This window comes from Panthera onca, chromosome B3 (genome assembly GCF_046562875.1).
Source record: "Panthera onca isolate mPanOnc1 chromosome B3, mPanOnc1 haplotype 2, whole genome shotgun sequence".
Lineage (NCBI taxonomy): Eukaryota > Metazoa > Chordata > Mammalia > Carnivora > Felidae > Panthera > Panthera onca.
In genome coordinates this window covers 4,903,798-4,915,872 of record NC_138344.1, presented here as the reverse complement: position 1 = coordinate 4,915,872, position 12,075 = coordinate 4,903,798, and the positions used below count along the sequence as shown (strand labels likewise).

Sequence of the window (12,075 nt, the reverse complement as noted above, 5' to 3'; positions counted from 1 at the left end):
GAGCTCACATCTTACTGGACAGACACATTTGTAGATACACATTATCAAAAACAAGGTACTAGAAAAAGACTTAATATGTGACAAGCCAGTGGTGTCTACTAAACACCGTTGGGAGGAAGTAGAGATAGGAGAGGCTGGGGCCTGCAGAGCTTTTTGTTTGGAGGTAATGTGCTAACTACTGGCGGCAATGAGGCGGGGGGGGGGGGGGGGGGGGGGGGGGGGGGGGGTTGCTTGTTGTTTTTCTGGATGCGCTCTGCCCAGCCCCACGTGGGGCTGCAACTCACCAGTAAGAGTTGCAAGTTCCACCGATGAGCCAGCCAGGCGCCCGGAGCGGGGGGCTGAGGCTTGGGAGATGGAGAAAAACCCAGGCCATGGGCCCCTCGCTCTCCTCCTCCCAGAGCACGAAGGAGCACGCGCAGAAGAGCCGTGCCCCGCGGCGGACGGTGCTGGGCACTCCGAGAGCCCCCGGTGTGTGAAGCGCAGCAGCCAGAAGGATCTTTCTCTGCTTGAACTGATGGACTGAGGCCGACGGTGATCGGCTGACCTGTCCAAGGACCGTCGGCCGGTAACTAACTGCACCCAAACCGGAAACTGGGTCTTGAGCCCCCTGGTTCTGTGCCGCCTCTACATCCTGCCCGCTACGTGTCATTTGCAGACAATGTGTGCGCATCGCAGTTCTGGCGGGGTTCAGGGTTATGCTGCTTGTGTTTAATAATGAAGCTTTTGCGTCCCTCTGAGTCCCTAATTGGCTCCTTCTTGCGGGATTACCCTTCCAAGACACCTTCCATAAACTCAGTGCAAAATTCTCAGGAGGTCACTTCTGAGGGATATGATGCTCACCTCTGTATACCTCATTCTACAGCCTACCCTGGACAAAGCACTCTCCCCCTGGAGGGAGGTACCCCTGGACTTCACGTAAATTACCCCTTACCTCCGCCAGCCAGGCTTTCCCTTGCCTTCCCATCTCAATTTTACAAGTTATTACTGTTGTTTAACAACGGATCGTATCGGATTCAGGATGATACTTGGGTAGATAGATACAATGAGTGATAAAATGGCAGATAAAATGAGCGAAGATGCTATACTCTCACAGTGCCATAAAAGGGATGTAAAATCATTCCCTGCTAATACGGACGCGGCTGCCTCTCCTGCTTCAGGCCAGGATAGTGATGGGAAGTATGAATTGGCAAGTTACAGTCCGTCCCTAAGGAATCATTCAAGTATTTACTGAACTCTTTAGCGCACTGTTTCACGGGGAACCAGACAAACCGGCGGGGAAGAAGGCTGGAAAAAAAGCAAAGGAGTCCACTGGAAAAGCGAGATTTATGCGTGTATAAATGTCCTGTCAGAAACAGCCTCTCACGGAAGGAGCTTCGAAATCTAGGGCACGGAGGCTGATATGCAGGTGGCGATATTTAAAGAGTGAAGGAATTCTAATAAAACAGTGGGTGTGCTGTTCCTGTACAAACTGTACCTCAGGGAAACCAGAGAGTTAAGAGGGAGTTCTGTTGATAGACGCATTCCCGCTAATAAACGAAGAAGGAATAAGTGATAGAAATAAATAAAGCCTCACCGTTTGGCAAACCCAAATGAATCAAGGGCGTGTTGATGGCTGCTAATATCTGAGACAAAACAGCACTGTGTACCTCCTGGTAGAAGACACGAGATCACTCTGGAGTATTCCTGCCTGCCCCCACCCCCCGCTCCCCGCCGGAAATCTGAATCTGATCATGTTTACAGATCCAAATGCCAATATTAGGAGGCTGGAGGAGCGCGTTAAAGGGCCCAGAGGATGGAATCAGCAAAAACGCAGAGCTGTGGGAGGCACCACGGGACAACCAGGTTTGTTCAACAAGGAAGTTACAAGAACAGAGAGAGGGAGGAAGAACGGGGAGAACTTCGGATCAAGGCTTGTAAGGAAAATACCACCTCAATCGCTATGGAGACCTTATTTGGATTTTGATTCAAACAAACAACAGCAGCAGCAACAACAAAACAATAAAAAACACAAACAACATAAGATAGTTAGGGACATGTGAACGTTGACTGAAATATTTGATGATACTGTGAATCACTGTTAATTTTTTTTTCCAGTATTGTGGCTGTGTTCGCCTCAGAAGACTACCTTTGGCTCACCGCTTTTCCCTTAGAGTGTGAACCCCCCCCACTCCCACAAGCCACATGTGCCTGTCCTTGCCTTTCCACTCTCACTCCATGACGATCAAGGACCTCCAGCACAGGGTCCTGTAAAGCTCCCTGGAACTTAGGCTACATCCTTCCATCGTTTCCAAATTCAAAACGGTTTGGTACAGATAACATGGGGCGGCCAGTCCTACACGAAATGTCTCAGAGACACTCTAACAAATGTCAGAGCTGGTCTGTTCTATGTTGTTAAAGAAGAGACTCGCAGCCAAATCCTGGCTCTGTGTCGCCTAGGTGACCCACGAGGAGTTGCTTAGCATTTTTGGGCCTTAGGTTTTCAACAGGTAGAGAAAGAAGTCTGTTATTATGAGAGAAAATGGGACGCCTGGGAAATATTAGCCAGAGTTCCTTGGAGGGAAGACATTTGCAACACTGAACTTTAGAGATATCATTACTTTATAATTTAACAACAAAGTGCTTGTGTGTGTGTGCATGTGTGCGCATTAGAGCCTCACAACAATCTTGTGAGGTAGGTAAGGTGGAGGCTGAGAGAAGGTAAAGTCCGGCCAAATTAAATGTCAGGGCCGGGTCTCAAACACCTCACCTTCTCAAGGAAGTCAGTGTTCTTTCCAACACACTGCCTTCCCTCAATTTATTTCAGTTAAATACAGAAATGTACTGGTGCCTCAAATGAATGACTCTTAAAAAAAAATTAGGGAGTCACAGTAACTTAAAACTCACGGGCCAATGACCCAGGCGATTCAAAGACAGGAGTTGTCTCCTTCAGCTAAATGCCAGGAAGGATCCCTGTAATATTTAACAGCAATGTTGCTTCCATAGTTTTATAGTCCCCTTCCAGGTCCCTTGGGCTTGTTCATCGCGGGATATTTGTGCCTCAGATGACAGCAAACCTCCAGTGGGAGTACCTCACACACGGCTGTACAAAGAGCTTCTGAAATTCTTTCAGCCTCTAAATCACAGGACCACAAACATCCTCTTCGAGAATTCTGCCTCGTCATGGCAATGAGACATCTGGTGACTAATGTCTGCACAGCCCTGGATTGGGAGAGTGTTTTCTGTTTTCTGTGTTCACACCCCAAATCTTCTAGTGGCAATCTCATTTCTGGCAAGTTCTGGGCTTGCGGGGCTGCACTAACGGATTCCTTATCAAGTTATAAGGCTAGTTAAACGCAACCAACTTCGTACTGAGCGCCTTTTAAGGGCCAGCCATTATACGGTATTAAGGGCTTATGATAAGATCTCAAATATTATTCACTAACAGTGATAATGTGGCCACATTTATCTCACTTCTCTTTTACTTACCAAGCATCAACCGTCAAACTCACCCCTAAGGTCGGTCAAAAACACTGAAGGAATGCCTTTTGTGTTCAGGATATTATTTGGTGCCTATGAGTTTATCTCCGCCATTAAAGCGGGGAAGAAGACGGAGGACAGACCGGGGCCCAACCTGAGCCTCTGATGCCCAGGTTCAGGCTTTCTCTACATGGAGCGCTTGGAGACAAGAGAAATGAAAATCTGGAAGGGGCAGCGGACCATTTCCTAGATCAAATGGGTGTTTTGATGGCATAAGAGATGTGCTTTTTGGCGGAAGCTCTTGTCACACCTACTGCAGTGGAAAGGTTTCTCCCCCGTGTGGGTTCTCTGGTGTGTGAGGAAATGGGAACGCTGACTGAAGGTTTTGCCGCACTCGGGACAGCGATAGGGCCTGTCTCCTGCGTGGATTCGTTGATGGGTAATGAAGTGGGAGCTCTGGTTGAAGCTCTTCCCACACTCGCCACATTTATAGGGTCTTTCCCCCGTGTGGATCCTTTGGTGCTTTATGAGGGCAGAGCCGTCGGCGAATCCCTTCCCGCAGTTGTCACACCGGAACGGCCTCTCACCTGTGTGTGTCCTCTGGTGCGTGACCAGGTGTGAGCTCTGACTGAAGCTTTTGCGGCAGTGGGGACAGCTGAAAGGCCTTTCCCCCGAGTGGGTGCTCATGTGCGCTACAAAGTGAGAACTATCTCGGAAGTCCTTCCCGCACTCCGTGCATTTGAAGGGCCGCTCTCCCGTGTGAGTTCGCTGGTGCTTCACCAGGTCTGAGCTCTGGCTAAAACTCTCCCCACAGTCGCTGCACCTGTAAGGCTTCACGCCCGTGTGGGTCCTCTGATGGGTGATGAAGTTTGAGCTTCGGCTAAAGCTTTTATGGCATTTGAGACACGTGTAGGGCTTCTCTCCCGTGTGGGTTCTTTGGTGCATGACGAGGTGGGGCTTCCGCCCAAAGGTCTTCCCACACTCGGGGCACTCGTAGGGTCTCTCGCCTGTGTGGGTTCTCTGATGTTTGATGAGCGTAGAGCTGTCGCTGAATTTTTTCTCACAGCCGCTGCATTGGTAGGGTTTCTCTCCCGTGTGCGTTCTGCGATGGGTGACAAGGTCTGAACTCTGCTTGAAGCCTTTCCCACATTCGATGCACTTATAAGGCCTCTCGCCAGTGTGGGTTCGTAGGTGTCTGATGAGATAGGAGCTCTGGTTAAAGCTTTTCCCGCACTCTGCACACACGGGCTTCTTTCCTGCGTATCCATCCAGGAGCTCGTTTAAATCCTTGTCTTGCGGAAAGGGCTCCGGCTGGCCCTCTCCTGGGAGGGCCCCGTGTTCCCCTTCTAACTCAAGGTCCCTCTCCCAGTTTCCTCCCCAGCTAGGAGGAGGAGAAATATCCTTATTGGCCCTTTCTGAGGATGTTCCACACCGTTCTGCTGCTTCTGAAATGTCCCGACTGAGTTTGGTCACCTGATTCTCAAAGTCTGAAAAATTAACACAAGTTAACCAATTATCCGGAAAAACATCAGAAAGCAGTAAGGAAGACTGAGATTAGTGGTTTTGCAACAGACTACACTTAATTTGACTACTCTGATTTTAAACCTTGTGAAAAGTTTTATTTACTTGTTTAAAGATTTGATTTTATTTTTATACTACAGGCTGGTGTATCCCATCTATTTTATCATATCTATATTATACAGCCGCTTTTGCTGTTGCAAAGATTTTATTTTTAAGTAGTCTCTATACCCGATGTGGGGCTTGAACCCACAACCCCAAGATCAAGACTCATGGGCTGTACTGACTGAACCAGCCAGATGAACTCGGTGAAGTTTATCAAGCTTACAAAACCTAAATTCCTAAACCCTTTTTAAGACGAATCCTTTTTTTACAATGTTTATTTTTGAGGGAGAGAGAGAGACAGAGTGAGTGGAAGAAGTTCAGAGAGAGAGACACACACAGAATTCCAAGTAGGCTCCAGGCTCTGAGCTGTCAGCACAGAGCCCGACGTGGGACTCGCACTCACAGACCACGAGATCGTGACCTGAGCCAAAGTCAGACACTTAACCGACTGAGCCACCCAGGTGCCCCTTAAGATGACTCTTGAAGTAACCTTGATATCCTTCAGGAGTATATGCCACATATTGTCCAGATCCGGCAACTCTTTTCAAAGATGTTATAGTATAGACAAAAGTGAAATGCTTATTTTAAAATGAAGGCTTCAGGGGCGTCTGCGTGGCTCAGTCAGTAGAGCCTGGGACTCTTGATCTTGGGGTTGTGAATTCAAATTCCATGTTGAGCAAAGAGTTTACTAAAAAAAAATAAAATGAAGGGACTTTAGCTCAGGTCACGATCTTGTGCTTCGTGAGTTCAAGCCCAACGTCCGGCTCGCTGCTGTCAGCGCCTAGCCTGCTTCGGATCCTCTGTCCCCCTCTTTCTGCCCCTCCACCACTCACGCTCTCTCAAAAATAAACTTTTTTTAATTAAAAAAAAAAAGGGGGGGTGCCGGGGTGGCTCAGTTGGTGAAGCGTCCGACTTCGGCTCAGGTCATGATCTCACGGTTCATGAGTTCGAGCCCCACGTCAGGCTCTGTGCTGACAGCTCGGAGCCTGGAGCCTGCTTCGGACTCTGTCTCCTTGTCTCTCTGCCCCTCCCCCACTTGTGCTCTGTCTCTCTGTGTCTCTCAAAAATAAATAAATGTAAAACAATTTTTTTTTAAATAAATGAACCAAATGAAGACTTTATTTGGTCCGTTACTGACTGCCCAAGAAGTCCAACTTAAACCTGTAAAAGTGAGAACAGAAGTCTACGGCAGCATTCCAAATTCTTCATCTAAGCAAGGGTTAGATTTCTTCCCACCTCGTAATAGTCACATCTCACCTGTGTGACTTTCCCGTAGGATCTTTCTTGCCTCGAAATTTTGGAGCGGTAGCGTCCACGGTTCTTCTTTCTGCTCCAGCTGGGAAATCACACTTGGTCTGGAAATCCTATACAGGAAGGTGAACATAGCATATTAATCGGAACCAGCCATACAAAGCCTGACCAAAAGGCAAGCCCTCCTTCTTCCCTAAGCAGAGGACAACACCCAGGGAGATGCTAATGTATGTTTGGTCTCAGTGAAACAATGAGATGGAATAATAAAACAGATTATCTCCCCAAGGGGCTGAGAAAAAAGCCCCTTTCCTCTCATCACACACACACACACACACACACACACACACACACACACACACCAGACTTGGGTGACAGAAACTCTAGAGTGAGCACAATAATTCACTTCTGAAGGCACAAGGCTAAATTCAGATATAGAGAGAATTTTCTCAGAAACCATGCCGCCAAGACCTCACCCTTAGAAAGAATCAAGGAAGTTAACTCTAATGTCGGGCTTTAAACTTTTCCCAGAAAGGCAGCAGTAGATACAACCATGGGAAAAAGACAAACACTTGTAAGAAAAAAAAAAAAAAAGGGCAAAGGTCATAAATAGGCAATTCACACATACACACAAATACACGCAATCTATAAATATATGAAAAATCTTTAACCTTACCATTAACCGGAAAAATTCAAATTAAAACAATGATACAGTTAGGCAATACAATGTAGAGGAAAAGAGTGCAAATTTCAGTTATATTGCCTACGAGTCAATCTTAACCCTTCCTCTTACTAGCTGTGTGACCTCAGGAAAGTTACTTAAACTCTCTGTCTCAGGGTCATCATCTATAAAATAGGGATAATGATTAAGACCTACCTTCTAGTATTGTTGTAAGGATTAAGTGGGAACTCTTCAATGTTAGCTATCACTATTATTTAACCCAGACTCTTAAATTATCCTACCATGATAGCTAGGATGTATAGAAATGGGCGCTTTCATATAATGCTTGTAGGAATAAAGAATTCAATCTTTTTGGAAGGCATTTGGCAAAAATATCAAATACTATAGAAAGATATCTATTCTTTGGCCCAGCAATTCTAGTTCTGGGAATTCTAAGGAAATGAAAAAAAAAAGTTAAAAAATAAAGTTGTGCAAAAGATCTATTACCTAATTATTAACTAATTATACTTTAAGAAACCATATTCCCCGCCCCCCCCCCAAAAAAAAAAGAGAGCTAAAAGATGTTCATCACAATACTGGTAAAGATCTGGAAAGGACCTAAATGTCCTATGACAAAGGAATAATTATATTTGATTAAGCCATATGAAATTGCCAGTGTAGGGGCGCCTGGGTGACTCAGTCGGTTAAGCATCCAACTCTTAATCTCGGCTCAGGTCACGATCTCACAGTGAATTCGTGCCCTGAGTCGGGCTCTGTGCTGACAGCGTGCAGCCTGCTTGAAATTCTGTCTCTCCCTCTCTTTGCCCCTCCCCTGAGTGTGCTCTCTCTCTGTCTCAAAATAAATAAATAAACTTCAAAAAAAAATTTTTTTTAATTGCCATTGTATAAGTTAAAAAACGGCTTAAAAATGGTCAAATATATGGTTCAATCTAATGTAAATTATTGTCTTCCATACAATAAAATACTAAGTGATTATTTTGAAGCAATGTATAGAAAAACAGTTATTGTTGTCGGAATGTATTACAATACAATGTGTAAAAAAGTAAGATGCACAACGGAATTTACAGTATGATCCCAATGTTTTCTCTTTTGTTTTTGTTAATTATATCTGTGCTTAGGACAATGGCTGGAAGGACAGTAACTCTTCAGAAGTGGGATGGAGTGGGACTTTTGGTTTCATTTTGTTTGTCTTTTTCTTCAATGAGTATATATTAGTATACTTTTATTTTTTTTTAATGTTTTTTAACATTTATTTATTTTTGAGAGACAGAGAAAGACAGAGCTCAAGCAGGGAAAGGGCAGAGAGAGAGAGAGGGAAGACACAGAATCTGAAGCAGGCTCCAGGCTCTGAGCTGTCAGCACAGAGCCTGATGTGGGGCTCAAGCCCACAAACCGTGAGATCATGACCTGAGCCGAAGTCGGACGCCCGACCGACTGAGCCACTCAGATGCCCCTATGGTGAGATACTAATTAAACAATAAATATCAAAGATATCTACAAACCATAAAGTGCCATAAAAATGTAAGTCATTAAAAAAAAGGAAGTTATTTTTTTTTCTGCTAGGGAGGCAACAATTATTAAAGATCTCACAGAGATCTTTAGCTCTAAGAGATCAACGTCCCTAGAGACCACTCAGACCTGGGCCCTCTCACATGATCTAAGTCTTTAAAAAAATTTTTTTTTGATGTTTATTTATTTTTGAGATAACGCGAGAGACAGAATGCAGGCAAGTGGAGGGGCAGACAGAGGGAGACACAGAATCCAAAGCAGGCTCCAGGCTCCGAGCTGTCAGCTGTCAGCCCAGAGCCCGACGTGGGGCTCAAACTCACAAACCGCGAGAACGTGACCTGAGCCGAAGTCAGACGCTCATCTGACTGAGCCACTCAGGTGCCCCTCACGTGATCTAAGTCTTAAACCTAAAGGAGAGTAGCATCCTTACCCTGGGAGAGCCCATTCTTGTAACTGTGCTGGGTGGTATCCCTGAAGAGCATTCTCTAAGCAGGGTCCAGGTAACCCATTCTTCCCTGAAGTCCCCAGCCACATCATTGAGAGTCATCAGTTCCTAAAGCAGGAGAACTCAGTATGCATCAAAAGCTCCCTGGATAGTCTAACCATTGTCTCAAAACCAAAAGACCACCCCGGTGCCACCAGTATACCCAAAGACCCCAGCACCCCCCCCCCCCCCGGAATAGAATAGTTCTGAGATAAATTCTGTCAACCATAGAAGGGTTGCTTTTCTTACTGTTTTTACATAATCCTTCCCTTGGCCAACATTCACATCACTAAGTGAGGCCTGGAGCTCCCAAACACAGCTACAAGAAACATTAACCTTTTGAGGAACAAATTGTCCATGATGGACAAGATAAACAAAGGATAGAGTATGCAGGTGTTGGGGGGAGGGACTTGATTTTGCGAAAAGCTCTCCAGCTACATCTTCCTCGGCAAGCTAGGAAATTGTGGATTTAATTATACTCGTATTAGCTATGAGAACAGCTGGCTTTTCCTGGCTTGCAGATTTGGTGTCAACCTCAAGGAACAGATCAGACAGAACATGAAAAGTTCTGGGTACCATTTTTACAGTAATGTGCTGTAAAAGGCAGTAGGAGTCACAAAGAAATAGAATTTTGTTTTGTTTTGATGTGTGTGTGCGTGTGTGTGTGTGTGTGTGTGTTTGCGGGGGGGGGGGGGGGGGGGAGGGGTGGCTTAAAGAGTTTCCAATAGAAAAAAACACAAGTCAGCCAGCTGAATCTACTACAAAAACTTCTGCGTTTCAGTGGAGGATGGACCAGACTAGAACGAGGAAGCTTTCCTCTTTCTCGTCTTTTGTCACACCAGTCGAAGCACCTGGCTACTACTAGAATATTCTTGCACTTTTCGTGGAAATACTCATGCATTTACACACATTGCTCTCGGTCCTTTATAAAGTACTGAGTTTTTAAAAGACCTAAACACCGTAAGGCAACATTTCATCTCTCTGCTTTAAAACCCCAGCAAACGAAAGGAATGTCATTAGGAGGTAAAAACTGGAAATAAGTTTTGAGCATACATTTTATTTCGGCATCCATGAGGAGACACAACTGCAGGGCCCACTTGCAGGAGACAGCGGGACTGAGGGGAGGAGAGTTCACAGCCACGGTCACGGAAACATTGTTTCCCACCCGGTCTCCCATCCCCCCACCCCCACCCCCCGCAGGTGACCCCGCAGGCCCCCGGAGCGCCGAGGTGCTGTGACTAAGTGCCATCGTGAGCGGCACCGGTTTGTTCGCTGGGTTTATTAATGGGGACATGACGGCACGGGTGGGACCGGCACTCGTCCCCCACCCCCACCCCCCTCGCGGTGCTGCAGGCCCTAATCAGGGCGCCGCGGTCACAGGGTCACAAGGCACGCCGAAGCCCGGGGACCACGACCGAGGAGCGGGAAGACTGATCAAGAGGATGGGCTATCCCGACGATGGCACAGAAAGCCGCAGCCACCTCTCCTCACTCTTCGGCGAAACCCGCGGGCTCCGAAAAGCGAGCGCGGCGACCTGGCAGGGGCCACAGCGCCGGGGCGGGCGAGTCCCCTCCACGCCCCTCTGCAGCTCCCGGGCGACCGCCGCAGTCTCCTTCCCCGCATCACTCACCGGCCCGGCTCCGGGATGGAGCAGAAAGTGAGAGTCCTCCACCGCCAAGCCGCTCCCGGCCCACAAAGCCGAGGCGGTCCCTTCTCGAACCCGACCGGGATTCGTGACAGGGCTGTGGGGACACAGGTGGGACTCTGCGCTCGACCGCTCGCAGCCGGAAGATACCGCCCCTGTTTCATTGCCATTGGCTGCTCAGTTTCGGCGACCAGAAGCCTTGTCCGCCCATAGGCTGGTGCAGCTTTCAATCTCCGCGCGGCCTTCTGGGAAATGTAGTCTCGAACAAGACCGCTTCGAAGGACTCGGAGTCCGGGGATGCCCAGGTCCCAGCGGTGCCAAGTGCAAAACCCAGTTCTCCCTACCGCGGGAACTGCTCCTCCCGAGGTGAGAGGGTGGGGTCCGGAGACTGCACACCCGGAGAGGGATCTGCAGATGCGAACCACCTGGCCTCACCCGACTGCCGCCGAGCAGCCTTGTACCAACGGCGGCGTCTCCCGCGCTCTGGCACCTCGCCCTTGCCAAGCGAGGGGCAGCTCATCGCCGGGGCCTTGTGGATCCTCCTGTGCCGGGTTCCCCATCCTGGGGGGCAGAGCCTGCCTGGTGTCTGCCACCAACAGATCCCTGGGCAACTGAGGCCGTGCATTAAGAAACCCCAAGCAGAAGCCTTTAGCGGAAAACAGACGTTTTGCCCCCTTCCATTAGCATCGCAATTTCCTCTCCATTGGTTACCACACCTGTTAATAGCCAGAGGAGGCTGACCTGGGTGTCTTATCGCCTAGGAAAGGTGTACTGGGTTCCAAACTGTGGAGCCTCCCGGGTCTTCCCCTACCTAAAAAATAATAGAAGCCTTTCTTTACAATGAAGAAAACGCACCTGTCTACCCGATTTGTTGATTCATTCAGTGCAGTTAAAAGCAAACAAACAAACAAAAAACCGAAACATTTTGGGGCACTTGGGTGGCTCAGTTGGTTAAGCGTCCAACTTTGGCTCAGGGCATGGTCTCATGGTTCTTTGAGCCCTGAGTGGGGGCTCTGTGCTGACAGCTCAGAGCCTGGAGCCTGCTTTGGATTCGGTTTCCCTCTCTCTGCCCCTCACCCGCTCGTGCTCTGTCTCTCTCTCTCTCTCTCAAAAATAAATAAATAATAATAAAAGAATAATAATAATAAAGAAGAAATTAAAAATAATATTATTAAAAATAATAATAATAAGAAGAAGAACATTTTGTGGTGGACTGTAAAATTCTTAGAATGACCAGCTCAAGGGGTAATGTGAAAGACTCCTTCAGTGCTAGTTCAACCATTCCTTCAATGTGTACGGTGTATCTTCCAACAAATATTTACTGGGAACGTTCTACATTCCAGACTGTTCTGCGCATTGTGGTTACCCATAGGAATCACACGTGACCATTGCCTTCCTGAAGCTCACAGGCCAACAGAGGCGAGAAAC

General features: G+C 47.5%; 1 protein-coding gene across 3 annotated transcripts; it reads right to left on the bottom strand.

Annotated features, from left to right (window-relative positions):
* Positions 1-2,580: 2,580 nt before the first annotated feature.
* Positions 2,581-11,183, bottom strand: ZNF774 (zinc finger protein 774). 3 transcript variants are annotated; one of them, XM_060617591.3, is made up of 5 exons: positions 10,633-10,747; positions 10,056-10,117; positions 8,949-9,071; positions 6,337-6,443; positions 2,581-4,943 (listed from the first exon to the last, which is right to left on the bottom strand). In XM_060617591.3, exons 3-5 carry the CDS (start codon positions 9,053-9,055, stop codon positions 3,703-3,705), a joined length of 1,455 nt encoding a protein of 484 aa, XP_060473574.2. In that variant the 5' UTR covers positions 9,056-9,071; positions 10,056-10,117; positions 10,633-10,747; the 3' UTR covers positions 2,581-3,702. The 3 variants fall into 3 exon arrangements, with proteins under 3 accessions (XP_060473574.2, XP_060473573.2, XP_078305175.1); XM_060617590.3 differs by lacking the exon at positions 10,056-10,117 and having other exon boundaries at positions 10,633-10,746; XM_078449049.2 differs by lacking the exons at positions 8,949-9,071; positions 10,056-10,117 and having other exon boundaries at positions 10,633-11,183.
* Positions 11,184-12,075: the final 892 nt, after the last annotated feature.